This window comes from Podarcis cretensis (assembly GCF_951804945.1).
Source record: "Podarcis cretensis genome assembly, chromosome: 12".
In the NCBI taxonomy this organism is placed as follows: domain Eukaryota; kingdom Metazoa; phylum Chordata; class Lepidosauria; order Squamata; family Lacertidae; genus Podarcis; species Podarcis cretensis.
Window position 1 is genome coordinate 48,993,832 of NC_137181.1, and position 27,074 is coordinate 49,020,905.

The 27,074-nt window shown below is 44.9% G+C and overlaps 2 protein-coding genes and 1 long non-coding RNA gene across 5 annotated transcripts in view; 2 read left to right on the forward strand and 1 right to left on the reverse strand.

Annotated features, from left to right (window-relative positions):
* The window catches only part of LOC307199569, a 111,549-nt gene extending 93,318 nt beyond the window's left edge, over positions 1 to 18,231 (forward strand). Inside the window, exons 2-3 of the long non-coding RNA XR_013832069.1 lie at positions 15,892 to 16,859; positions 18,036 to 18,231. This is a non-coding gene — a long non-coding RNA (uncharacterized lncRNA). The remainder of the gene's footprint in view (positions 1 to 15,891; positions 16,860 to 18,035) is intronic.
* On the reverse strand, positions 1,360 to 23,254 carry EXOSC7 (exosome component 7). Its single transcript, XM_079947430.1, has 8 exons — positions 23,096 to 23,254; positions 20,353 to 20,454; positions 18,239 to 18,333; positions 10,524 to 10,689; positions 10,153 to 10,223; positions 5,395 to 5,515; positions 3,527 to 3,682; positions 1,360 to 1,582 (listed from the first exon to the last, which is right to left on the reverse strand). The coding sequence occupies exons 1-8, from the start codon at positions 23,150 to 23,152 to the stop codon at positions 1,478 to 1,480; spliced, it is 873 nt and encodes a 290-aa protein (XP_079803556.1). The 5' UTR covers positions 23,153 to 23,254; the 3' UTR covers positions 1,360 to 1,477.
* A 2,054-nt stretch (positions 23,255 to 25,308) lies between these two features.
* Positions 25,309 to 27,074, forward strand: part of ZDHHC3 (zDHHC palmitoyltransferase 3) — a 47,854-nt gene continuing 46,088 nt past the window's right edge. For 2 of the 3 annotated variants that reach the window (XM_079947420.1, XM_079947419.1), the window contains exon 1: positions 25,309 to 25,507. The gene's annotated coding sequence lies outside the window, so the exon portion shown is untranslated. The remainder of the gene's footprint in view (positions 25,508 to 27,074) is intronic. The other variant, XM_079947422.1, reaches the window with a different exon arrangement.

The following is a 27,074-nucleotide window of genomic DNA, read 5'->3' on the forward strand; positions in this document are numbered from 1 at the left end:
ACCCCAACCAAGATGAATGGGGCAAGGCAGAGATGGAGAACCTCAGGCTTGGACGTCAAATTTCTATCTAGCCCACAGGACTCTCCCAGGTCACACACTCAATGGCCTGCTAGGTGTTTTGGCCAGGCTAGAATGGGCCCTTGAATTCTGACATTGCTGCTTACTTCCCTGGGTGGAAGATAGCAAAGGACATCTACCTGAAGGAGCTTCTCCACCCCCATCATTCTGCCCGGACATTGAAGTTCAGCGCCGAGGGCCTTCTGGCGGTTCCCTCGCTGCGAGAAGCCAAGTTACAGGGAGCCAGGCAGAGGGCCTTCTCGGTAGTGGCGCCCTCCCTGTGGAACGCCCTCCCACCAGATGTCAAAGAGAAAAACAACTACCAGACTTTTAGAAGACATCTGAAGGCAGCCCTGTTTAGGGAAGCTTTTAATATTTCATAGATTATTGTATTTTAATATTCTGTTGGAAGCCGCCCAGAGTGGCTGGGGAAACCAAGCCAGATGGGCAAGGTATAAATAATAAATTGTTATTGTTGTTATTATTATTATTAACAGGTAAAGAAGCATTAATTGCTTTGCCCCCTTTTGTTTCTGGTCCTTCCCGCTGCCAGCATTTGGCCCTGTGAATACAGAAAGCAACCCCTGGAAAAAGTTTCCTCTCGCCCCTGGGGTAAGTGAATACAACCACATAGCTGTCAACTTTCAGATTTGAAAATAAGGGATCAGCAGCCTCACCTGTCCCGGGGACAGTCTACGGGATATCTAACAATCCGGGATAGCAGCGGGAAGCAGCGCTGGAACAAGGGAATTTCCCGCAAAAAAAGGGAAGGTTGACAGCTATGCAACCATTTTACAATCCATTGCTTGCTTTTACATTTCTATTAAGGCGTAGATTAGGGCTGAGCAATATCTGGTTTTCCGCGCCAGATAATCATTGCAATATGCCAACGTATCACAATATCCGAAATAAGGATGGAGCTACGCAGAGACACTGGCTGGCTTCATGGTTTTTCCTGCATCGTGATTTTTCCGGTGCCTGCTTTCGTGATTTGTGGCCACCTGCATGAGGCAGAGGAGAATTGAGCTGGCAGAGTTAACAGGGGCTGCAGGAAGTGAGAGAAGCACTGGCCAGCTTCACATTTCCCCCCACATTGTGATTTCTGCATAGCGCGCGCGCGCACACACACACACACGAGTCACGATATATTGCCAGGTCAAAAATTATGAAACCGGTACCACAATGTAGACTTCAAACTGGTTTTGGACGATATAGCGACATACCACTCAGCCCCAGTGTTGATCAAATCTTTTAATTTTGCCACCAACGCCCATTGAAAAAAGAGCTGAAATGACAAGTGTATGAGAGGAAACCACCTTTATTTAACAAATATATAGCCAACTTTGTAAAAAAAAAATCAAATCTGAACAACTAACTAACAAACCCAGTCCTTGACAGATGTTCAATGCAACAATGAGGCTCATCCCAGGAACCCAACTTTTTTCCGTGTTGGTCCAAGACTTTCTTCTTTATCCAAGGCAGATTGCAAAGAGGTATGCAACAACTTGCCCACCCTCTTTCCAGTCTGAAATGCAAAGACAAAAACCAATGTGTGGCAGGAGAACTTAATTGTAAAAAAAAAGAAGAATCCACAGAGAAGCTTCCTTCTTTTCTGGAAACGTTTTTCTTTAAAAGTTAATACCTACCTCTCTGCTTTTTCTCTACTTTCTATTTGTTTTGGTGTGGGCGGGTGTAGATTTGGGGTTTGGTGGATCTGAGCATCACCAGTTTTTTCTACTGTGAAGTGGGTATTTTGTGGTGCCCAGGACAACTTCTCAGATTTCCAAATACCGTATTTTTGCTCTATAAGACTCACTTTTTCACTCAACTAAGGGGAAATGTGTGTGCGTCTTATGGAGCGAATGCAGGCTGCGCAGCTATCCCAGAAGCCAGAACAGCAAGAGGGATTGCTGCTTTCACTGAACAGCGATCCCTCTTGCTGTTCTGGCTTCTGAGATTCAGAATATTTTTTTTCTTGTTTTCCTCCTACAAAAACTAGGTGCGTCTTATGGTCTGGTGTGTCTTATAGAGAGAAAAATATGGTATGTCCCCAGACCCCCCCCCAAAAAAAGTTGGAGATCTCTGTCTAGCTGATGAAAAGTTCTACTTGCTAACTCTACTGCTTGGAGTTTTGAGTTATAGACTTGCACATTCCCCCTAGACCTTAGCGTCTAGCCTTTCAGACCAGAAGAAGCTCTGATGCTAACATTATCTCTCTCCCCCTGCAGATCTCGACAACAGTAGTAAATCAGAAGGGTTAGCATGAAATACTCTAGCCTCCCACTGGAAGCAAAAAATGTTCTAACAGCATTTTAGCTTTCTTGATACCTGCAAAGATTATAGGGAAGATGCAGAAAATACTGCTACAGGTCATGGAGGAAAAACAAGCTGTATGTCTTGGAGTGGAAATAAAAGAATTTAACCTTTTGAATCTCTTGAATATCTTTAGAGGGAGGGAGTGTAAGCCATAGACATAAAAGTAATGGAACAAAGACATGACTACAATAAGTATGATATAGAGTTGAAAACTATAGACAAACAATGTGTACTATAAATACACCCAATTCAACTCAGTGTCAATATGTTAGTGCATTTAAGAATGCTAAGGAGTTATGAAACTGTTAGAAAACATGTTCTCCAGCATTTTCCTTTACATCTTGCTTGCCCCGGCAAAAATATTCATTCCATTTCCTATGAAAAGACTCTGATCACCATTTCAGATGAGTATGCAACACAATATATAAAAATATTGATATAAACATCATTTTTAAAACAGGAATCCTTGTTTGTTAACTGTAATAACTAAATGCTTTTGATTGATATAAACTGTCTTTCAGCTGTCTTTTGAGATATTTGGAGAAGTTAGATTTTTAAAACCAAAATAGGTTGATAGCTCAACCTTTATGCAGCATAGTGGTACCTTGGTTCTCAAATGCCTTGGTACTTGAACAACTTGGAACTTGAACGCTGCAAACCCTGAAATAAGTGTTCCAGTTTGTGAACCTTTTTTGGAAGTCGAATATGCTCCGTTCTGAGTGTTAAGCTTCCATTTTGAGTGCCACACTTCCATTTTGAGTGTTACGCTGAAGTCCATCTGATTTTGCTATTTATTTTTCATTTTTGTGGCTTTTCTGTTTTGTTTTTGTGACTGTGTGGAACCCAGTTCAGTTATCGATTGATTGATTGATTGTGTGACTGTAGTACATTGTTTATTGCTTTCACTTTAAGGATCCATGGTCTCGTTAGATAGTAAAATTCGTGTTAAATTGCTGTTTTTAAAACTTGGGAATGGATTAATCCATTTTGCATTACTTTCTATGGGAAAGTGCACCTTGGTTTTGGAACGCTTTGGTTTTTGGAACAGACTCCCGGAAGGGATTAAGTTTGAGAACCAAGGCACCACTGTACTTATTAACGGGCTCAAAAATCCCACTACGGCTTAATTTACAACAACATGACCACATCTTACCTCCATCATCTCAAATATGCTTTCTGGATCAAGACTCCCCCTTCCCACTTTCTTCATGCAGGTTAGGACACCTCGACTGGTCACAGAAATGAGGAGGCTAGCCAGAGAACACGCTTCCTCCTGAAGTGTGGCATCCACTACATGCCTATAGCCGATCTGGAAAAGCAACGGCAAAAAAACGTAAGCTGCAATCCTGTAGTCAGACCTCGGTTTCCGAAAGGCTCCGTTTTGGAACGTTTCAGCTCCCAAACGCCAAAAACCCGTAAGTAAATGCTCCAGTTTTTTAACATTTTTCGGAAGCCGAATAGCTTCCAGGGAGTCCCCCCTCACTTTTCTCTCCATTTACTTTGCCGACACCCTTTGATCCTCGGTTGTCGAACAGTCTTCTGGAACGGATTACGTTCGACAACCGAGGTTTGACTATACAGTGGTACCTCAGGTTAAAAACTTTAATTCGTTCTGGAGGTCCATTCATAACCTGAAACTGTTCTTCACCTGAGGTACCACTTTTGCTAATGGGGCATTCTGCGCCGCCGCATGATTTCTGTTCTCATCCTGAAGCAAAGTTCTTAACCCAAGGTACTATTTCTGGGTTAGCAGAGTCTGTAACCTGAAGCATCTGTACAGTTCTCTGCGAGTAAGGCAGGTGAACAAAGTGGGACTTACTTCCAAGTAAACATAGGGTTTGTCAGCATTATTTAGCTGTTAATCTATTCCCCATCCCCCTCATTCAAATTAGACCAGAGTAATCTACACCCTCGCGTAATTGAATTTGTATATGCAGAGCAACTCTAGCCTTTCCTGTTCATATCTCTAGGCACTCCCTTTTGTGTTTATTCCTTCCTTCTAATCTGTTGATTCTATTACACCAATAAAGTACAAAGTGTGCAAAGAGCTGCACATGCACCTTTGTGGTTTGTTTGTTTTTTAAATCCCCACCTGAGAAGTGTGCGAAAACACAGGCAGGTGATTGCAAATTTGCTTGTGCGTGTTTTTTGTGCAAATCCAATGGGTAAAAAGAAAAAAAGAAATATAAAAGGCTAAGTTCTTCACACAACCTTACTAGAATCCTGGAAAAGAAATGAAAGCAACTGAAAATGTATTTGCACCAGTGCTTTTTTCCCTAAAAAAATAGGTGCCAGTACTCACTATGAAGTTAAGCAACACTTTTTAACAACAACAAAAAGAAGTGCCAGTACTGCGTAGCTTTGAGTACCCCCTGAAAAAAACCACTGCCTAGCACAGCCTTTTCAGATCGCTGCCCAATATATCTGGTTTACAAATTTTATATGTGGTTTGCTTGTGCAACTTTCTGGTTTTGTGCAAATCTGAGGGAGGAAAGTTAGAACAATACTGAGAAATAACACGGGGAAGGAATTCTAGAACCGCAGCATTTGAATCCAGAATTCTCATACAATTAATTCACCAAAAGACCAAGCCAAGATGAAGAGAAGCCCTCGAAAGCAACTGTTTTCTGTAAGCCTAACGTTTTCAAACCGCAAACCCTTTTTCCATACATGTCAAAATGGCTTCTCAAATCACTGCTATAGAATAGTCAACCACGTTGTTAAAGGTGTTAATGGACAGAGTTCCATTTCTAAGCAGAGAAAGTATAATTAATAATAATAATAATAATAATAATAATAATAATAATAATAATAATAAAAAATACCACCACACATACACACAAACAAAATACCTAATCTCTCCCATACTGGAAACTCAAGAACCTAGAAAGAAATAGTGAATTAATCTGATGGTTTCCATGGCAGTGTCCACAATAAAAATGGCAGGTCCACCTTCTGTATTAGAACTTTTCTATCAAAACAAGCCCATAGGAGATAAGCTCAGAATTGTCAGTGACTTACTTTGCTTAGTGTGACAATACAAGGTACATTATCTACATTAAGTCGAATACAGTCAAAAGGATCATCAGAAAGTTCAATTTCCCGTCCACCTTCATCCTCCAAAACGCGTACTTTGGGTATTCTAAAGAAAGCAGAAGGTGATGTCAAATTAAGATATTGCCACAGGGAATCATTCCAATTCCTATTCATATGCTGAGATTAGTTTCCAAAGATAGATCCTATTAGCTTTCATACTCCAGAAGAGCATCTCACCCAACACCAAAACCATTAAGAGAACATTAGTTTGCAGAAGAGATATAGCTCAGTAATGGAGCCTCTTTCTAAGAGGTACAGCTTTTTAACCTGGCAACATTGAGGGGGGAAACCACACCATATTTATCATTTTAAAAGGATATATTGTGATTGTAGTTAGTGCAGAAATGGCAATTATCTTTGTTGTCGTTGGTCAGTAAGCAGTTTAAACAATAAAAATAGGAAGAGACCCAATTCATTTTCCAAATAGGGAGGTTTTCCACAAAATCGCAGGGTGTGTGTGTTCTTTTCCTTATCTGAACTTTTAAAAAATGGAAGCTGTATCTAAATGATTTAGAGCAGCTTCCCATCTGTAAAAAAGAAAAGGCACATTCCCAGCATAATATGGTTCATTCCATTCTAAAGCTGAGGTCATTTAAAATAAACAGCCGAGAAGTGTTTTGGACTGCTTTTCAAAGCAGCTGTGCCAAAGTGTTATGTAGGTTTTATATAATATAATGAGAAACAAAAAACAAGGCAAGATGTTTTCAACTAGGCTGTTTGGCAAAGTTAGGAAGCCTGATGGAGTTACAGCAGCCCTGAGATCTTATGACGAAGTATATAAATCAATCAATCAGACAGACAGACAAACAAACACTAAAGGATGATGATGATGATGATGATGATAATAATAATTTTTATTTATACCCCGTCCCTAGCCAAGGCCGGGCTCAGGGTGGCTAACAAGCAGTAATAAAAACAAGTTGAATGAATACAACTTAAAAACAAGATTAAAATACAACATTAAAATATTGAAACATTAAAATATTAAAATGCAGCCTCATCACAGGAGGAGAAAGGAAAAAAGAAAGAAAGAGGAGGAGGAAATCAAATTGGCTCCAAGCCAAAGGCCAGGTGGAACAACTCTGTCTTACAGGCCCTGCGGAAAGAAATCAGATCCTGCAGGGCCCTGGTCTCATGAGGCAGAGCGTTCCACCAGGCCGGAGCCAGTGTTGAAAAGGCCCTGGCTCTGGCTGAGGCTAATCTAACTTCCTTACGGCCTGGGACCTCTAGGGTGTTGCTATTTATGGACCTTGAGGCTCTCCGTGGGGCATACCAAGAGAGGCGGTCCCGTAGGTACGAGGGTCCTAAGCCGTGAGGAACACTGGAGAATTCCCCCTACCCCCTTCCTTGGGCTGGGCAATTATTTATATATTGATATATCATCAAAAGCCAGTTTGAAGTCCATATATTGATACTGGTTTCATACTTTTTTGGCCTGGCAACATATCGTGAATCATGGTGTGTGTGTGTGTGTGTGTGTGTGATGCACAAATCACAATATGGGAAAAACCGTGAAGCCAGCCAATGCTTCTCTTGATTCCTGCAGCCCCTGTTATCTCTGCTGGTTCCATTCTCCCCTGCCTCCTGCAGGGGACAGTGCATCTCAAGAGAAGGCGCCGACAAAAAATCAGGATGCAGGAAAAACCATGATGCCAGCCAATGCCTCTACATAACTCCATCCTTATTTCAGACATCGTGATGTATTGGTGTATCACGATGTTGAAAACCAGCTAATACCCAGCCCTAGTGTTCGCCTCTCCATCCTTATTTAAGACATCGTGATATATCAATATATCGCACTGTTTCGCTGGTGTGATATTGTGATGGTGAAAACCAGCTATCGCCCAGCCCTACTCCAGCCCCTGCCATCCCTCCCAGCCCTTTCAAATTTATTCACTCAAATGTACCTGAAATGACTAGAGATTAATTCTGGTTATAGGCATGTTTCCTGCTTGTCTGGATCTACCACAGCCATGTGTCTGCGCAACCAAGAGTACATTTTATATCTAAGTTGAACCTGTTGTATCCTATCCAACTGACCAACAGGAAGTGGTGCAAAGATGTGGGATGGGAACAGGGTCTCTGTTGCGGCGTTGGGGGATATCTACCCTGAAGCTACCACCACAATATTGGCTCTGGACTGTTTCAAATTGGGTGACTTTTGCTCAGCCCTGTGGGAGCTCTCTTGCAGGGTTCAACTTGGTCATGCATGTTATTCAACATCTATACAAAGCTGCTGAGAGCAGTCTCCAGGACCTGAAGTCACCAGGATGGCAATGACGCACAGTTCTATCTCTCGGTTCCACTGGTACCAAGTCCTGAACTAGCGTTGGGAGTATATGGTGGTCGTGCAAGGTAATAAAAACCTTTTAAAAGGTAAAGGGACCCCTGACTGACCATTAGGTCCAGTCGTGGCCGACTCTGGGATTGCGGCGTTCATCTTGCTTTATTGGCCGAGGGACCCAGCGTACAGCTTCCGGGTCATGTGGCCAGCATGACTAAGCCGCTTCTGGCGAACCAGAGCAGTACACGGAAAAGCCATTTACCTTCCCGCTGGAGCGGTACCTATTTATCTACTTGCACTTCGACGCGCTTTTGAGCTGCTAGGTTGGCGGGAGCAGGACCGAGAAACGGGAGCTCACCCCGGCGTGGGGATTCGAACCGCCGACCTTCTGATTGGCAAGTCCTAGGCTCTGTGGTTTAACACACAGCGCCATCTGCGTCCCAAAAACCTTTGGGGAGATGATATATAATGAAATGAAAAAACATGTTCAAAATAATGTTTGTTTAAAAAACCAGAAGCTTTTTTATTAGGAATTATAGGTACCTAGATTCCAAAGGCTCGGAAAAGACTATTTATGTATGCGACAACGGAATCACGGATGTTATTAGCCAAGAGGTGGAAAGAAGAAACAGTCCCGACCAGGGAAGAATGGCAAACCAAGTTGATGGAGTATGCTGAAATGGCAAAACTAACTGGAAAGCTCAGGAACCAAGAGGACAAGAACTTTGGGGGGAAATTTATAATTTATTTAAGAGACTATTGTAAGCAAATGGAAACATTGGCAGGATTTTAATCTCAGTTGTAAGGTAACAAAGACTACGGATAAACTAGATGGACAAAAATGTGGATGTGCAGTTGCAAGCGGTGAAATTACGACCCATGGAGGGGGGGGTAAGTCTCGAGATTCAAAGAAATCCCTTTATATGTCTTTGTAATTGATTTTGTTGTAAATTTTAAGTTGTAAAATCAAATATAAATTATTTTCAAAAAACAAACAGACAAAAAAACTAGCATTGGGAGGTTGTAAAGGGTGAGTTAAAAACAAACTAGAGACAATCCAAACAAGACGGAAGTGCTATGCGTGGGCGATTGACGTATCCAGGAGTTGGAAAAACTACCTGTCCTTAACGAGGCTGCACTCTTGTTGAAGGAGCAGGTGCGTAGGTTTGAGGTGTTTGTGGAACCATCTTAGTCCATTGAGTCCCAGGTAGCCTCAGCGGATAGGAGTGTCTATACCCATTTTCAGCAGGTACACCAAATGGCTTGTGACATCCTAAAGCAGGCATAGGCAAACGCCAGCCCTCCAGATGTTTTGAGACTACAATTCCCATCATCCCTGACCACTGGTCCTGTTAGCTAGGGATGATGGGAATTGTAGTTCCAAAACATCTGGAGGGCCGGAGTTTGCCTATGCCTGTCTTAAAGATTAACACATTTAATTATGGCATAAGCTTTCTTGGACGAGAGTCCACTTCGAAGAAGCGGGGGTGGTTTGCTGCAAGTAGTGAATTCAGAGATGAGTGGCATGCAAAAAATCACAGACAGTGAGATTTCATTAGAACTGGACGGATGAAAAATATGCAAAGTGACCTGTAACAGCAGCAGTGACAATGTAACAGCATTTGTGATTGTCTCTATTTGCCACTGTCTGTAGTTTTTGCACTTTATGTCCTTCTAATCTCACCGATTAAAAAGCAGAGACATCACCTTGCCAACAAAGGTCTGTATAGTTAAAGCTATGGTTTTCCCAGTAGTGATGTATGGAAGTGAGAGCTGGACCATAAAAAAGGCTGATCGCCAAAGAATTGATGCTTTTGAATTATGGTGCTGGAGGAGACTCTTGAGAGTCCCATGGACTGCAAGAAGATCAAACCTCTCCATTCTTAGGGAAATCAGCCGTGAGTGCTCACTGGAAGGACAGATCCTGAAGCTGAGGCTCCAATACTTTGGCCACCTCATGAGAAGAGAAGACTCCCTGGAAAAGATCCTGATGTTGGGAAAGATGGAGGGCACAAGGAGAAGGGGACGACAGAGGACGAGATGGTTGGACAGTGTTCTTGAAGCTACCAGCATGAGTTTGACCAAACTGCGGGAGGCAGTGGAAGACAGGAGTGCCTGGCGTGCTCTGGTCCATGGGGTCACAAAGAGTCGGACACAACTAAACGACTAAACAACAACAATCTCACAGATTACACAAACACACACACACAATATGCATATATAAATACGATTGAGGATTACACTTGACGTGTCTGATGAAGTGGACCCTAGTCCGCAAAAGCTTATACCATAATAAATTTGTTAACTTGTTATGGCGCCAGAACACATTGTTTTGGCTGCAATAGAGACCTTTCCATTTTCCTCCGCAAGTTTCTTTTAGAAAATTACGTGTGCCTTACCTGGTATTAAACAGTGCTGCCTTCACTGCAACAGAGATGGCATCAAACAAGTTTCCACCACACTCCAGTAACTGAAATGTTCAAAGAAGAAGTGTGTTTTACATGAATAGCCCATTCAGTTATATCAATCTTAGGACCTACTAGTGATAATCTGATTGTGTCAGATAGGCTTGTTCTTATCTTGACTTTTTAAATCAAGATACAGTCCTGAATGAGCAAAGGCTGACATTGAGGTTCAGGGTTGTGATGGCGTTTAAACTATCTGCCCTGACTTTGAGACAGAAACAATCTCATCAGAATTCAACCCGTCAACGGCCCGAGGAAATCTCTGAATATCTAGTTTCGATTCAGCTGAAGTTTGTTTTACTTACCAGGACATCGACGTAAAGAACCCAGCAGTGCTCTCGGGGAGCAATGCAAAGCAACTTCAAGTCAATGCTGCTCTCGTTGTTAAAAATTCTGTAGAGGGTATTTGCTATTTCAGTGCCCAGCTCCTCTCCGCCGCGGCCCTCAAATTCGGGAGTGGCATTAGCTGAGCTGAAAGGAAGAAATAAAAAATCAAAGCAGTTTTCACCTTTCAGGGATCTACGGCTCAGCACAGGACATTAAATCCTGCCCTTTCCTTAGGAATAAGATTTAATAAACCAAAATAATAAAGGGGACAGAGAGAGCTATAGATTACCTGAAACAGGCAACAATATAGTTTGGTATCTCAGCTCCAGTTCTTTGTTACAGTCTAACTACTGTGGTTTGATGGAAATTAAGAACAATTGCTTTCTTCAGGTTAAGAATAAGAAAAGAAAGTTGCATGGCTAACAATATAGCCTGTTAAACATGACAGGGGGAGAGAACAGATAACTTGACAGGAAGACTGGCATATTTTTAATTGGCCCCTCCTGTCCTGGGTATTTCTCTACTGAAAAAGTCTCATTGCCTTCAACAAGCATCAGTTGTGATGGGCTCTAATCTTTTAAAAAATGCACACACAATTTCAAATATGCAAGGCAAAAATCAGCCTAATTAGAAGCTATTCCAGCAGAAGACACTGTGCAGCATACTAGAAGCCTACAGCTTTCAATGCTGCCCATCCTATTTCCTCCCATCTCCTATCTGGATTGAGAAGCTCTCAGGTCCACAACAGGTAGAAGTGGTTGCAAGGACCAGCTCCTTTTTCTCCTCTCTGTAGGGAGACAAGTCAACAGCCCCTAACCAGTGCTTGGCATCATTTTGAGTTCTAAGTCAGGAAGAGTTATTGGGTTATTGTTTCGTTCTTGTTTTTGTTATGTATTTTGTGTTTTTATCTTGTGTTTTTATGCCACAAACCACCCTGAAATCTTTAGATGAAGGGCCGTATACAAATTTAACAAAAAACAAAACAAAACAAAACAAGAGAGTCACAAGCCATTGCAGCAGGAGAGACACTGCACCAACCCTCTATGAAGGAGGGTTTGAGTGCCTCTGGGGAAACAACCATAGCAGTCTTCATTAAGGGTATTAGTAAAAGTTTTATCGTATTTTTCGCTCTATAGGACGCACCGGACCATAGGAGGGGGAGAACAGGGGAAAATTTTTTTTTCTTGTTCTCCCCCTCTAAAACAAGGTGTGTTCAAGGTGCATTCACCCAAAGCCTCGGGAGTGCAGCAGGAGTACCCGCTGCACTCTGGAGGCTTCAGGCGGCTACCTTGGAAGCCTGGCGAGTGAGAGGGGTCAGTGCGCACTGACCCCTCTCGCTCTCCAGGCTTCAGTGAAGGCAACCCGAAGCCTCTGGAGTACGGTAGGAGTTCCCGCTGGGCTCCGGAGGCTTCAGGTTCCTTTCGACCTGCTCTTTGGGGCTGGCGGGGGGAAGCGCTGCTTTCCCCCACCGTCAGTCCCAAAGACCAGGTCGGGGAGCAGCGCAAAGGCTGCACGCAGCTTTGCCGCTACCTCCCAAGCTTGTGGGGCTGGCGGTGGGGGGAAGCGCTGCTTTCCCCCACCGCCAGCCTCAAAGATCCCTGAAGCCTTTGGAGCACAGGGGGAACTTGTGCTGCGCTCCAAAGGCTTCGGGTTCCTTTCGCTGAAGCCAGGAGAGTCTTGCTCTCCCGACTTCAGCAAAAGGAACCCAAAGCCTTTGGAGCGCAGCGCAAGTTCCCCCTGTGCTCCAAAGGCTTCAGGGATAGTCACCCCGCTGAAGGCACACCCTTTGGGATGGCTGCGCAAAGCCCCCGCAGGGTTGCGGGGTACCCTCACCCCGCTGCCCCGCGGAGGCTTTGCGCAGCCATCCCCAAGCTAGAACAGCGAAACGGAGCACTCCGCAGTGCTTCGTCTCGCTGTTCTGGCTTGGGAACAGCCTTTGTAGCCTCAGCAGGGCAGCGGGGTGAAGGCTTTGTGCAGCCGTCCGCAAGCTGTCTTTCCAGTGAGCACTCGGGGCTGATTTCCTTCAGAATAGATAGTTTTGATCTTCTTGCAGTCCATGGGACTCTCAAGAGTCTCCTCCAGCACCATAATTCAAAAGCATCAATTCTTTGGTGATCAGCCTTCTTGATGGTCCAGCTCTCACTTCCATACATCACTACGACGTGGAAGCACCAATCATGGCAAACCTTTAAGGGCAGAAGAAGCTGGTGTGGAAGGGATAGGGAGGCAACCTCCTCACAGCAGCATCACTGCTACCAGGAGAATGTGGGGCAGGGCAGAAGCAAGCTGGGACTATGTGGGTACACTGGTGGATCCATTACACTGATCCTGTTTGCTGTGCAGCCCCTACACTTCATCTTAGCCAAAAGGCCGAGAAGCGATGTGTGCAGCCATTGCTTCACCACTGTCCTGCTTCGATTGTAAGCAACAGCGCCCCTACTGTTGGGAGGGCAGCATATAACTCTCAGTGCTCCCATTAAAGCGGGCCCTTAGGCATTTATCTTGTCCGCTTTCCTATAGCATGTGTGTTTCTCAAACTTGGGTCTCCAGCTGTTGTCAGACTACAACTCCCATCATCTCTGGCCACTGGTCTAACAATAGCTGGAGACCCAAGTTTGATAAATGCTGGCATATATAGCTGAATGGCAGGTACAGGGTACTATTTTCCATAATACAGAAAATAGGTAGGATCTTCGCAAAGCATTTCTCTCACATTGATTCTTTTTGAGTCAGGCCACAAGCAATTAGTCAGAAATGGAAGATTTCTTAATGGTACACTTACAAAGGATTCTTAAAGGTTTCCTAAGGAGAAGCAGCTTATATAAAAAACAACTGCGACAACTATCTAATTTACCTGCACTATGCAATTTAGCCTCCAAGCACACTTGATTTTTAAATTGTGGCAAAGTTTCAATAGCCAATTTATATGAATATCAAATCACACAGTCATCTCTAGCTCACTGAGGGAGAGTTTTAAGTTATGTTTAATTAAAGGGCAGATTCACAGTTCTCATAGCAACACCTTGAGGTTGCCTCTTTGAACTTCAGCGTTTTAGAACTTTATTGCAGGATAACATTCCAATTAGAAAGCTAAGTAATACGCTACTCTGTGTCTGTTGCTGCTTCTGTCCATATCACCTTGTGCTAAATAGACAGAAGCGTCCCCATTATAGACTTACACTTACCCCCCCCCCAACCCACAATAGAATTTGTTTTAAAAAACTATATAGGCACAATCCTGCTCTGTATATGCATAAAAGCAGGATGCAGAGGCTTGGTGCAAGAGAGCAGGATGGATCAGCCTTCCTCTCCAAATCACAATAATTAAAAGCCAGATACAGTTGTATCTTAGTTTTCGAGAGCCTTGTGACTCAAACGTTTTGGCTCCCGAATGTTGCAAACTCGGAAGTGAGTGTTCCGGTTTGCAAACTTTTTTTTGGAAGCCAAATGTCTGGCACGGCTTCCGAATGAGTGCAGGACGCTCCTGCAGCCAATCGGAAGCCGTGCCTTGGTTTTCTAACGTTTTCAGAAGTCGAACGGACTTCCTGAACGGATTCTGTTTGAGAACCAAGGTACGACTGTAGTCAAGTCTCCCACAAGAGTTGTCATTGCCAAGTGGCAGGTACAAATAGGTCAGGCTAGCCTACTAGCCCCTTTTAGTTTTTTAAAAAATGTTTTTATTAAAGATTGTCAGTTTTATTCAACGTGAGACATTAATGCTATAGACCAGTGGTTCCCAACCTTTTTTTGGCCATGCCCCACCTAAGCATCTCTAGAATCCTGATTGCACCCCCCCATGACATATACCGTATTTTTCGCCCCATAGGTAAAGGTAAAGGTACCCCTGCCTGTTCGGGCGAGTCTTGCCAGACTCTAGGGTTGTGCGCTCATCTCACTCTAAAGGCTGGGAGCCAGCGCTGTCCGCAGACACTTCCGGGTCACGTGGCCAGCGTGACAAGCTGCATCTGGCGAGCCAGCGCAACACACAGAACGCTGTTTACTTTCCCGCTGGTAAGCGATCCCTATTTATCTACTTGCACCCGGAGGTGCTTTCGAACTGCTAGGTTGGCAGGCGCTGGGACCGAAAGACGGGAGCGCACCCCGTCGCGGGGATTCGAACCGCAGACCATGTGATCGGCAAGTCCTAGGCGCTGAGGTTTTACCCACAGCGTCACCCGCGTCCCTTTTTTCGCCCCATAGGATGCACTTTTCCCCCTCCAAAAATGAAGGGGAAATGTGTGTGTGTCCTATGGGGTGAATGCAGGCTTTCGCTGAAGCCTGGAGAGCGAGAGGGGTCAGTGCGCAACGACCCCTCTTGCTCTCCAGGCTTCAGGAAGCTATCCGCAAGCCTTGGGAGCTCCGCGGGAGTTTGCGGATAACAGCCTCCAAACCTGACCTAGTTTGGAGGCTGGCGGTGGGGAAAGCAACGCTTCGGGGGACAGCGCGGAGGCGGAGCGCCGCCTTCCTGCTGTTCCCCGACCTGGTTTGGAGACTGGCGGTGGGAGCTGCCTGCATCCCGAAGCCTGGGGCGCCCTGAGCCACGTGCCCTGGGCTTCGGGAAGATATCTGCAAGCCTGGGGAGCCCGCGGGAGTTCCTGCAGCCCAAAACCTGGGGAGCGCAGCGGAGCGCGCCCCGGGCTTGGGGCAGATATCCGCAAGCCTGGGGAGTTCCTGCCGGGCTCCTAAGGCTTGCGGATAGCAGCCTGTTCGGGGGGCTGGGGAAGTTCGGGCTTCCCCCGCCCCAGCCCCATGCCTGGGGGGAAAAAATAATTTCCCCCCCTTATTCCCCCCCCCAAAAAAAAACCAGGTGCGCCCTATGGGCCGGTGCGCCCTATGGGGCGAAAAATACGGTAATTCTTATTATTCAAAAAGTGAACTCCTATTCACGTGGAAGAAGCCTAAAGTAACTGTTAATGACTCATTCTCGAATTGCTCCCCTTAAAAATCAAATTGCCCCTCTGTGGGGCATGTGCCCCATGTTGGGAACCACGGCTATAGACAATATAAGGCTGGGGGAGAAGACAGGTGAGGAGAGAGAGCAGTGGGGAGATGGGAAGTAGTTCACTTCCATTCTTTTACAAAGTACATGTGCAAGGTTTTTGTGTCAGCGTCACATGTGTAGTTTCACTCATTAGTTTTCATTGGCATGGTTGGTTGCCTCTGGTGGATTGAAGTGAGTTTTGTTTGAGTGTGTGAGTGGGAGGCTAGCCCCACCTACTTCATTGAAAGCAGAGCTGTTCCCCCATTCACGCTGCCCTTTCACTTTCCACACAGAAGCTGCACTTTATCCATATTCTTTATCAATAACCACATCATGAGCAGTTGGAATAACTATGAACATTCCAGGATACTGTAGCGCAGTGATGGCCAAACTTGGCCCTCCAGCTGTTTTGGGACTACAACTCCCATCATCCCTAGCTAACAGGACCAGTGGTCAGGGATGTTGGGAATTGTAGTCCCAAAACAGCTGGGGGGCCAAGTTTGGCTATCACTGCTAGAGGTTCTGCCAATGGTAGGGATTCTCAAAAATGTCAGCCAGCTATTAGAAATTGGGCATGCACGTCTATCTTAGGTCAAGGTTTTATGTGTGAAGGTTTAAGAAATCCAGAAAACGATTTCATCCCACCCTGTACCCCAAGATTTAGGAAAATTATATTAATTAGACCTAAATCAAGTTAGTATCAACCTTGTATGTGTTTACCATGCTCTTCATAACTGGTTGCCCGCTCTCCTGGCACAGAGCCATGGCACAGATCCCTGAAGTCACTCTTAAACATGCAACCACAAGCAAGAATGCCAACCTTGTTTCTCATCTCAACAATGCGTATCAACATACAGATTAAAAATTCTAGTGGAAGACTCTGCTCCCCAATTTTATCTTACATTATCTCAGAAAGTGCAGGAGGGACCAGGACAGCAATTCAAAAACGAGCTAATGATTTGAGAACCCTTTAAAATGGAGAGGAGGAATTGTCAAAATGCTCCTGGTGTTCAAAAACGCTTAATTAGCACCACCTAGCGGCAGGCCAATAATGTGCCAGAGATTGAAACCCCACCATTTCTAATTGTAGCAGAGAAGGCTCTACAGTTGCTTTGAGCGTGCACAGTAAAAAATAAATAAAATGAAGTTTTTGAGCTATTTTAAAGGAAATATGGACATTTTAACCGATTTTTGGAAATTCCGCCCAGATGCTATTTCCAACAGACAAATCCCAGATATATCCAGGAAATCCCAGACGTATGACAGCCCTAACAGTATACCAGTAGCTATATGTGCAGATCAAAAAGCACATATGTTCCTACTACAGCTCATAGTGCTCTTGCTGGCAATAGTCAGTGAATGCGGTGAAGGTCCTGTGTGAATGTCTGGAGGCGGTCGAGGATGGATGGCGGCTAACAGATTGAGGTTGAATCCTGACAAGACAGAAGTACTGTTTTGGGGGGGCGGCGTGGGTGAGTGTGGGGGACTCCCTGGTCCTGAATGGGGTAACTGTGCCCCTGAAGGACCAGGTGCGCAGCCTGGGAGTCATTTTGGACTCACAACTGTCCATGGAGGTGCAGGTCAATTCTGTGTCCAGGGCAGCTGTCTACCAGCTCCATCTGGTACGCAGGTTAAAACCCTACCTGCCCGCAGACTGTCTCGCCAGAGTGGTGCATGTTCTAGTTATCTCCTGCTTGGACTACTGCAATGCGCTCTACGTGGGGCTACCTTTGAAGGTGACCTGGAAACTACAACTAATCTAGAATGTGGTAGCTAGACTGCTGACTGGGAGTGGCTGCCGAACCATATAACACCGGTCCTGAAAGACCTACATTGGCTCCCAGTACTTTTCCAAGCACAATTCAAAGTGTTGGTGATGACCTTTCAAGCCCTAAACGGCCTCGGCCCAGTATACCTGAATTATTATTATTATTATTTGCTTTGCAAAGTGGTGTTATTGGGATGGGGCAAGGGTAGAGTTTGGTCAACCATCGATTTACTGGTCCAGCTTCCAGAAAGGGACCTGAGATGGGAGTCATCTACTGTGCCAGCCTAGACCTGGCATAGCAAAAAGAAAGAAAGAAAAAATATGACTCCTTTCAGCCTTGGTCTATAGGATGTGGCACATCTGTAGTGGAAATTCTGCTCTGAATCTCACTGGCTCCTCTGCCCAGGGCTTATTAAAAATGTTTTGACTGCATGTACCTCTCTGGGCAGTATCTTGTAGCTACAAATGTCACCTTGAGAAATGCAAATTGCAGCAGAGAACTGAATGCAGTGTTCACTACTGCAGTGTTCACTACTCTGAATGCAGTGTTCACTAATGCAGTGTTCACTACTCTAGCAAAGAAGGCAAGGTCATCACAGTGAAGGAAACTAATGAGGTAACACCATCAGCAGCAGGTCTAAGGAATTTGCAGAAATGATTGGCCTACAGAGATCTGGTGAGGACTAGAAGGCGCTGTGTGTCCATTTTGGGAAAGGGTGGGACACTGGCCATGAGCAGAAGGAAGTAAAGAAATGAACTGCCAAATGCAAAAGATAGGGAAGAAAAAGGCAAAGAGGCAGTCAGATTAATGATTTGTTATCTGGCATTCTGAAATCCTGGAAAAAAAGCAAACACAGAGCATATAGTCCTGCAACTAGCATCCCTTTAAGGTTGCTGGTATTTAGTTATATAGAAGACCACTTTGTGGCCCAGTTTGCACTAACCAATCAACAAAGAATTCCAAGTATCCTTCATTTGGTCTATCCAGCTTCGGTGCTCCCATTTCTGCCTTGACTCCAACCAGGATGTCTGTGTGCCCCTGTTGAAATAACAGCACTCTGCTACAGATGTTTTCCAAGTCTTATGATCTTACCAGCACACCTCCCTTTACTTTCTGTGTCAGCCAGTACTACCCAGTATTTTTCCTTAAAAAAACAAAAAGCCTTGAAAACGCAATGGCAAACCTTTGAAGCACCTTCAAAGCACTGAAAGGGCCAACCAACTTAATATCACAATCTGATGCGGACTACTGTAGACACGCGCTGCTAATAAACAGCATTGAGTCTGGTAGACTGTGAGATTAAGATTGTGAATATTTGTTGTTCACAGTGCTTTTTTCTAGAAAAACAGGTGCTGGCACTCATCATAAAGTTGTTATAGTAAGTGCCACACTTTTTAACAACGAAAAGTGGTGCAGGTACTGCATACCCTTGAATACCCTGTAAAAAAGTACTGGTTGTTCAATATAATAATCCAATCGCTTTTCTGACAATTTACTTCTTCAGTCCCCTTTCCTGCAAATCTGTCTCCTCCACCCCCTCCCTTTTGATCCCTGCTTATTTTGTCTTCCTTCACTCACCCTTGCTTTTAGGTTTCCTGTTGCTTGGTTCCAAGACATTTTGGGTCTTCTTCTCACTGAGCTTCCCACCCCCTTAGCTTCCTTCTATGTTGAGCATTAATAATAATAATAATAATAATAATAATAATAATAATAATAATATATTATTTATACCCCGCTCATCTGGCTGGGCCTCCCCAGCCACTCTAGGCGGCTTCCATAGAAACCAAAAATACAGTAAAATATCACACGTTAAAAACTTCCCTGAACAGGGCTGCCTTAAGATGTCTTCTGAATGTCAGGTAGTTGTTTATCGCTTTGACATCTGCTGGAAGGGCGTTCCACAGGGCGGGCGCCACTACCGAGAAGGCCCTCTGCCTAGTTCCCTGTAGCTTTGCTTCTCGCAATGAGGGAACCGCCAGAAGGCCCTCGGCGCTGGACCTCAGCGTCCGGGCAGAACGATGAGGGAGGAGACGCTCCTTCAGGTATACTGGACCGAGGCCGTTTAGGGCTTTAAAGGTCAGCACTAACACTTTGAATTGTGCTCGGAAACGTACTGGGAGCCAATGTAGGTTTTTCAAGACCGGTGTTATATGGTCTCGGCGGCCGCCCCCAGTCACCAGTCTAGCTGCCGCATTCTGGATTAGTTGTAGTTTCTGAGTCACCTTCAAAGGTAGCCCCACGTAGAGTGCATTGCAGTAGTCCAAGCGGGAGATAACCAGAGCATGCACCACTCTGGCGAGACAGTCCGCAGGCAGATAGGGTCTCAGCCTATGTACCAGATGGAGCTGGTAAACAGCTGCCCTGGACACAGATTTGACCTGTGCCTCCATGGACAGCTGTGAGTCCAAAATGACTCCCAGGCTGCGCACCTGGTCCTTCAGGGGCACAGTTACCCCATTCAGCCAACTCTTTCCTTGCTTCCTCCAAGAGCAAACAGTCCCTAAGCCAGGCTTCCTCAGCCTCGGCCCTCCAGATGTTTTGAGACTATAATTAGCATCCCTGACCACTGGTCCTGCTAGTTAAGGATCACGGGAGTTGTAGGCCAAAAACATCTGGAGGGCCGAGGTTGAGGAAGCCTGCCCTAAGCCAACGTCCTTTTCTCATTCATACTAACCTTTCATTTTCCATACTGTATGCCATCCTTCTATTCCTTAAATACTACTGGGTGTTTAAGAACACAATTTTGCCAACTCAGTACGAACTGGGGAGTAATGGGCCACTATAACAGAATTATTAGTCTTGCATCTGGCTCTCCTTTCTATTTGTGTTCTACATGTTAATGTGACACATCTCTCTCCTGCACTATAAATGAACAATACATTTCCTGTGCCACAAAAATGTATGCCACTATAAATGAGTTACTTTTTCAGGTGCCACCAGACTGTTCTAGCTAGGGCAGGGCAGACCCAAACTATGTTTCAGCACTGTGCAGAGTGAGTTCAACGAAAAATACAATATCATTAGCAATGTATAGAAGTCCCCGCAAGGCATACTTACAAGTTTTACTCTGGCAGACCCACTTGTATTAGATACTACATCTGTTTCCACTTCCGTACATCTGTAATCTTCACAACCACGGCCATCCACCCGAAGATCCTCCTGAAACAGTCATTTATCACAATGTGTTACCTAATGCCATTGATTGGTCACACAAATAAATGCTGCTGAGCGAAGCAGACAAATGCATATTATTCACAAGCTTGTGATTATAAGTGAATGCCCCCCTCTCTCTAATTTTTATTAAATTTTCTAATGTACATTTCAAAATATGTTAAACAACCTTAAATCAATGACTTCCCTTCTTCTCTTTCCGTGGTTCATTTTGCATACCGTACATCCCTGCATGTTTTACATGAACTAAACCATTCAGTAATCCACTGTTACAGCCATCGAAACTTATTTACACTATTGAATTTATCTTAATGCTACCAGCATTTTTAAATAAACACAATTTTCACCCATATATTCAGTAAACATTTTCCAAACTTCTTTGAATGTACGTTCTTGTTGTTCTCTTATTCTATAAGTTAAATATGCGAGCTGCGCATATTCCATCAGTTTAAGTTGCCATTCTTCTTTAGTTGGGACCTCGTTCATTTTCCATTTTGGGGCTAACAAAACATGGGCTGCAGTAGTAGCATAAATATGCTACTACCCAGGGGAGTTTGCCTGGTGCCTTCACTATACACCTTTAGGCGACAGGCAAAAACATTCCTTTTCAACCAGGCCTTTGCTTGACTTGATCTACATCCTATACCCTTTTAAAAAATGCTGGCTTTTTTTTTGGGGGGGGGTATTGGGTTGTTGGTTTTGTTTTGATTTTATGTATTTGATATTTTATGTGAACTGCCCTGAGACCTTCGGGTATAGGTCAGTATAGAAATTAAATAAATAAATAGTCTTTTTTGACACCTGGGAGTTTCCCTCTAAATTATCCCCAACAAAAAGGACTATGTTTTTTTTTTTGTAAAGGTACTTTAAAACATTCCCCCCCAACTCATTATATACAGTATCATAGAATCAAATCCACCCTGGCTGGAAGAAAAATCCACATCTGGCAACCAATGCACAACTTTGGTTACTGATAGTACATGGGTAGAAGAGTCTAAAAAGCCCAGGACACAAATTTTCACAGCCCAATAAATTTACCAAAAGCAATGTATTTAGCATTAACTCCGGAAGTGTATACTTGATTCTGACCAAACAAAGCCTCCTGAAGCAAAAGGCAGTGTGGTGCAGTGGTTAGAGCAGAGGTGCACAGCCTGCTGCCCTCCAGATGTTGCAGGACTACACCTCCCATCATCCCTGATCACTGGCTATGATGATGGGAGGTGTCAGAGTAGAACCTTGGTTCAAATCCCCATTTAGCCAGGAAGCCAGTCACTGAACCTCAGCCTAACATAGCTCACAGTAGTAGAGTTCCCATCTTTGTTTTGGCAAAATACAGGACGGGATGAGGTGGTTGAATTATTTTTCAGCTGGTGCTGAAGCAACTTCAAAGCCATCCTATACAATCCATTGCAGCCTAACAGGATGGCCCCTCTGGAATTTGTCACAAACACGAATTTGTAAATCTGTCTGTGCCTTGCTACCCAAAGCTTAAATACATAACCTTTCGCACACCCTTGGAGACATGTGTATTCGGAGAGGAGAGAGAAAAAAAGATCTGAAATAACAGAACAAACTGCACCCCATATTAATGACAAGAGCATTTTTCATTGAAACACGGGACAATCCTGTATTATACAGGGCAGGTGGCAGCCCAACCTCACAGGGTTGTTGTGGGGATTGAACCATCCTCCTTGAACCCCATGGAGAAACAGGTGGGATATATATGCAATACATAAAATAATAATTATTATTAATAATAATTAGTAACTGGGACAATCCTGTACAGGGCAGGTGGCAGCTGAGCCTCACAGGTTCGTTGTGGGGAGTGAATGAGGAGGGGAAGAACCATCCCCCTTGAGTCCCATGGAGAAACAGATGGGCTATAAATGCAATAAATACAATTATTATTAATAATAATAATAAGCAACTAGGACAATCCTGTATTATACAGGGCAGCCCAGCCTCACAGGGTCGTTGTGGGGATTGAATGAGGAGAGGGAGGAACCATCCCCCTTGAGTCCCATGGAGCAACAGGTGGGAAATAAATGCAATACATAAAATAATTAATAACAACAACAACAACAATAATAAGTAACTGGGACAATCCTGTACAGGGCAGGTGGCAGCCCAGCCTCACAGGGTCGTCGTGCGCAATTGAATGAGGAGGGGAAGAACCATCCCCCTTGAGCCCTATGAAGAAACAGGTGGGCTATAAACGCAATAAATAAAATTATTATTGGTAATAATAATAATAATAAGCAACTAGGACAATCCTGTATTATACAGGGCAGCCCAGCCTCACAGGGTCGTCGTGAGCAATTGAATGAAGAGGGGAAGAACCATCCCCCTTGAGTCCCGTGGAGAAACAGATGGGCTATAAATGCAATAAATACAATAAATAATAATAATAAGAAGAAGCAACTAGGACAATCCTGCATTATACAGGGCAGCCCAGCCTCACAGGGTCGTTGTGGGGATTGAATGAGGAGAGGGAGGAACCATCCCCTTGAGCCCCATGGAGAAAACAGGTGGGAAATAAACGCTAATAATAATAATAATAATAATAATAATAATAATAATAAAATAAAATAACCGGCCCCAGATAGGCCTGCAGCCCCGCCTCAGTTACCTGGACGCCGTGCATGACGTACACTTTCTCCGCCTCGCTCAGCACCACCGACGCCATGGCGAGGACACCCTCACGCGCATGCGCCGCCCTCCGAACGCCGCGCGCCCGGTCGTCGCCATCAGCAAAAGGGCAGCCACTCCCTGCCTGCCCACTTCTCCGGCGCTGTCTGATGACGCCCTCGCTCCTTCGCGCCACCTCAACACCTGCTTTCCTGACCGCGCAGGCGCAGGCGTCCTCGTGCCTTTCCCGCCTAGCGGATGGGCTTATGCGCGCGCGCGTTGCGGATGCCCGGAATAATCTTTTTTTAAAGTGAGCGGTTTTTTTTGGGGGGGGGGACACACGTTCGTGACCGGTCAGTTCGCTCGTGTTTACCCCCGAGCAAGCGCAGGCGAGCCTGTGTATGCCTCACAGTGGCTACAGCGCCTCGGCCGTTGTAGGACTACAATTCCCATCATCCCTCAGCGCTGGTCCTGCTCCTTAGGGATGATGGGAGTTGTAGTCCCAACAATGGCTGGATACCCACGTTTGAGAAACACTGCGAGTTTAATGCTCAGTTCTCGAGAAATCCTACGCCAGCCAAGGGAATGGATTCTGGGCAAAGGCAAGAAACCTCAGCCTGCCCTCAGCAGGTACCTTGGTTCTCGGACTTAATCCGTTCCAGTAGTCCATTCCAATACCAAAGCGTTCCAAAACCAAGACATGCTTTCCCATAGAAAGGAATTCAAAACAGATTAATCCATTCCAGATTTTAAAAACAACCTCTAAAACTTCAATTTAACATGAATTTTACTATCTAATGAGACCGTTTATCCATAAAATGAAAGCAACAATCAATGTACGGTACAATAAAATATATAAGACAGTATTGTAGATGATAGAATAACAATTTCTTACCTGCACTGTTGATAGTCTTTGTTTGTTTTATCCATTTCCGCAGTCATACAATCTATCCATCAACAGCTGAACTGGGTTCCACAGTCAGAAAAGCAAATTAACCAAAAAAGCCTCAAAAATGCAAAATATATAGCAAAAACAAAATTGCCAAATACAGTGGTACCTTGGTTCTCAAACTTAATCCATTCTGGAAGTCTGTTTCACTTCCGAAATGTTCAAAAACTAAGGTGTAGTTTCCAATTGGTGCAGGCGCCCCGGAAACAATAGCTGACAGCCGCATCGGACATTCAGCTTCTGAAAAGCGTTGGAAAACCAGAATATTTTGTATTGTCATTTTCCTGTGCTGAACCGCCCTGGGATTCTTGAGTGATCAGTTTAACAAATAATGATCAACGCCTCTTTTCCTCCCAGGTCTTTTAGCTGATTAAGCATTCTGTGGCCTTTTAAATTTATTTGTGTGGTTTATTATTAGTTCGTTATTATTATTGGTTTATTTTTGTTTTGTGCGGTGTATTATTAGATGATGATGTTTGGTTTATTTTTGTTTTGTGAGGTTTATTATTGGATGATGATTAGTTTATTATTATTATTGGATTATTATTATTATTATTGGTTTATATTTTTATTATGTATTTTGTGTTGCCATTGTTATTTTTCTATGGTGAACTGCCCTGGGCTCTTCTGGTGAAGGGCGGTATAAAATTTTTAACAAACAACAATGAAGCAACAAAACCTTTCTTTGTAACCAGACCTTGGGCTAAATAATAATAATAATAATAATAATAATAATAATAATACAATGATACTTATACCCTACCCATCTGACTGGGCCTCCCCAGCCACTCTGGGCGGCTTCCAGCAGGATATTAAACCTCCTACGGCCTTTTCAATGTGTTTCTTGTGTGTGTGTGTGTGAGTTTCTCGCTGGCTTTTGCTTTTATTCCGTATTTTGTGTCTTTTTCCCCTGCGGTGAACCGCCCTGGGCGGAGGGCGAAGGGCGGGAACTAAAAAAAAAGGCGGCGCTCGGAGCAGCCCGGAACGTTTGACACACGCACAACGCCTGGCAGCGAAGGGACGCCGCCTCTCTGGCAAGAGGAGGAATCGGACTGGGGGAGGGCGTGGCCTCTCTGGCAAGAGGAAGAATTGGATTGGGAGAGGGCGTGGCCTCTCTTGGGAAGAGGAGGAATCGAATGGGGAGAGGGCGTGGCCTCTCTTGGGAAGAGGAGGAATCGGATGGGGGAGGGCGTGGCCTCTCTGGCAAGAGGAGGAAGCGGATGGGGAGAGGGCGTGGCCTCTGCGCTGCTCACTTCCTGGTTCTCTCTCCTCCCCCGCCCGCCCCCGGGAGCGTGAATGTAGCGCGTTGGTGGGAGAGGAAGGTGTAGAGGCGCGCGCTTGCCGGGGCGTCGCGAGCTGCCTTCCGCCGCTGGCGGGCCGGATGGAACGTCTGGCTGGGCGCTGGAAGGTTGACCCGGGAGGCGCGAGCGGCGGCGGCGGCGTGTTGCTTCATCCCCAGCCCTGGTAGGTTGAAGGGAGGCGAGTCTGGAGACCCCGGGGGCGAGGGAGGGGGAAAGAATTGGCAGGATCCGGGGGGGGGGGGGGTTTGGCAGCCGTGGGCTGCTCTGCAGCAAAGCAAATGCACGCGAGGTGTGGGTGCGCGTGTCGCGCGTGCACGTGTGAATGTGGCTCAGGAAGCCGGGGGCAGGTCCTGGGATGCCGCTTCCTGCAAGGTGAGTCGAGTGTCACACGAAGGGACCTCGCGGGCCATCTAGCCCAACCCCTTGCAAAGGCAGGGATCTTTTGGCCGATGTGGGGCTCGAACCCACGACCCCGAAAATGGAAATATGCTCCCCATATTGAGATATGCTCCTCATACAAGGCCTCTCTCGGCGTTTGCAGGCAGTCTTGGGGGCTACTGTGCCAAGCATATGCTGTACAAAACCACAAAATACATAATAAAAATAAAAACAACAGCAACCCAATAACCACCCCCCAAAACCCCCACATTTTAAAAAGGCATAGGACTTTAATGTGAACCTACCTAATAGGAACTTTTTGAATCAATATGCCCCCCCCCCCAGTCCCATGTGTAGAATGGTAGAGTTAATCATCATCACCAGTGCTTTTTTTCTGGGGGGCTCAGGGGGACGCATACCCCTAAAAATTTTGTGCATCTTTGTACTTTCGTCCGTTGGCTGTATTTGTTTTTCCCGATTTGAACTATAAAATGGAGATTTTCTTGTGTCAAAATGAGAGTACCCCTAAACATTTTTTAGGAAAAAAGCAGGGGCCCTGAACATTTTGTGAATCTAAGTTTGGCCTCATTGAGGGGCAGTATTTCAATATGAGTAGGAAAAGGAGAGTATACCCCTAAACATTTTTTAAGAAAAAAAAAGCACTGATAATAATTTATTACTTATACCCTGCCCATCTGGCTGGGTTTCCCCTGAAGGGACCTGAGGGTCATCTATCTCAGCCCCCTGCAATACAGGAGGCCCGTACAGGAGATCAAACCCATGACCTTGGCGTTCTCAGCCCTGTGCTCTTAAACCACCTGAGCTAACCGGTTGGATTGTACTTGTTTTGGATTAAGTTTAACGGGGAAAGGGGTTGGATGAAACACTTGAACCGCAGGCTGCTGGGCTGCCTTTGCTGGGCTACATTGCTTGCAATAATAATAATAGCAGTAAGAATAATTTTATTATTTGTACCCCACCCATCGGGCTGGGTTGCCCCCGCCAGTCTGGGCAGCTTCCAACACATACAAAAACGGAATAAAACACAAGAGTTATATTCTTAGGAAAAATACAGAACTACTCTGTTTCCTTTGCTAATTTCTGTTAGCAGCAGAAGTTCGTTCACCTGCTTGGTGATTCTGGTGGAACTATACTACCATACAAATCTACCATCTATCTGTGTTGTGTTAGTTGGTGAAGCGCTGGAATTGGAGAAGACTTTGAGTCAAAGAGGGTTCGAAATTATCAAGGCACATTTTGCACCTAAAGATTCTCCATTTGCAAGCGCCTCCAAAAGTCTGGGTGCCGTTTTTTGCGCTTGGCTGACACTCAGGGATTACTGAAATGTACGG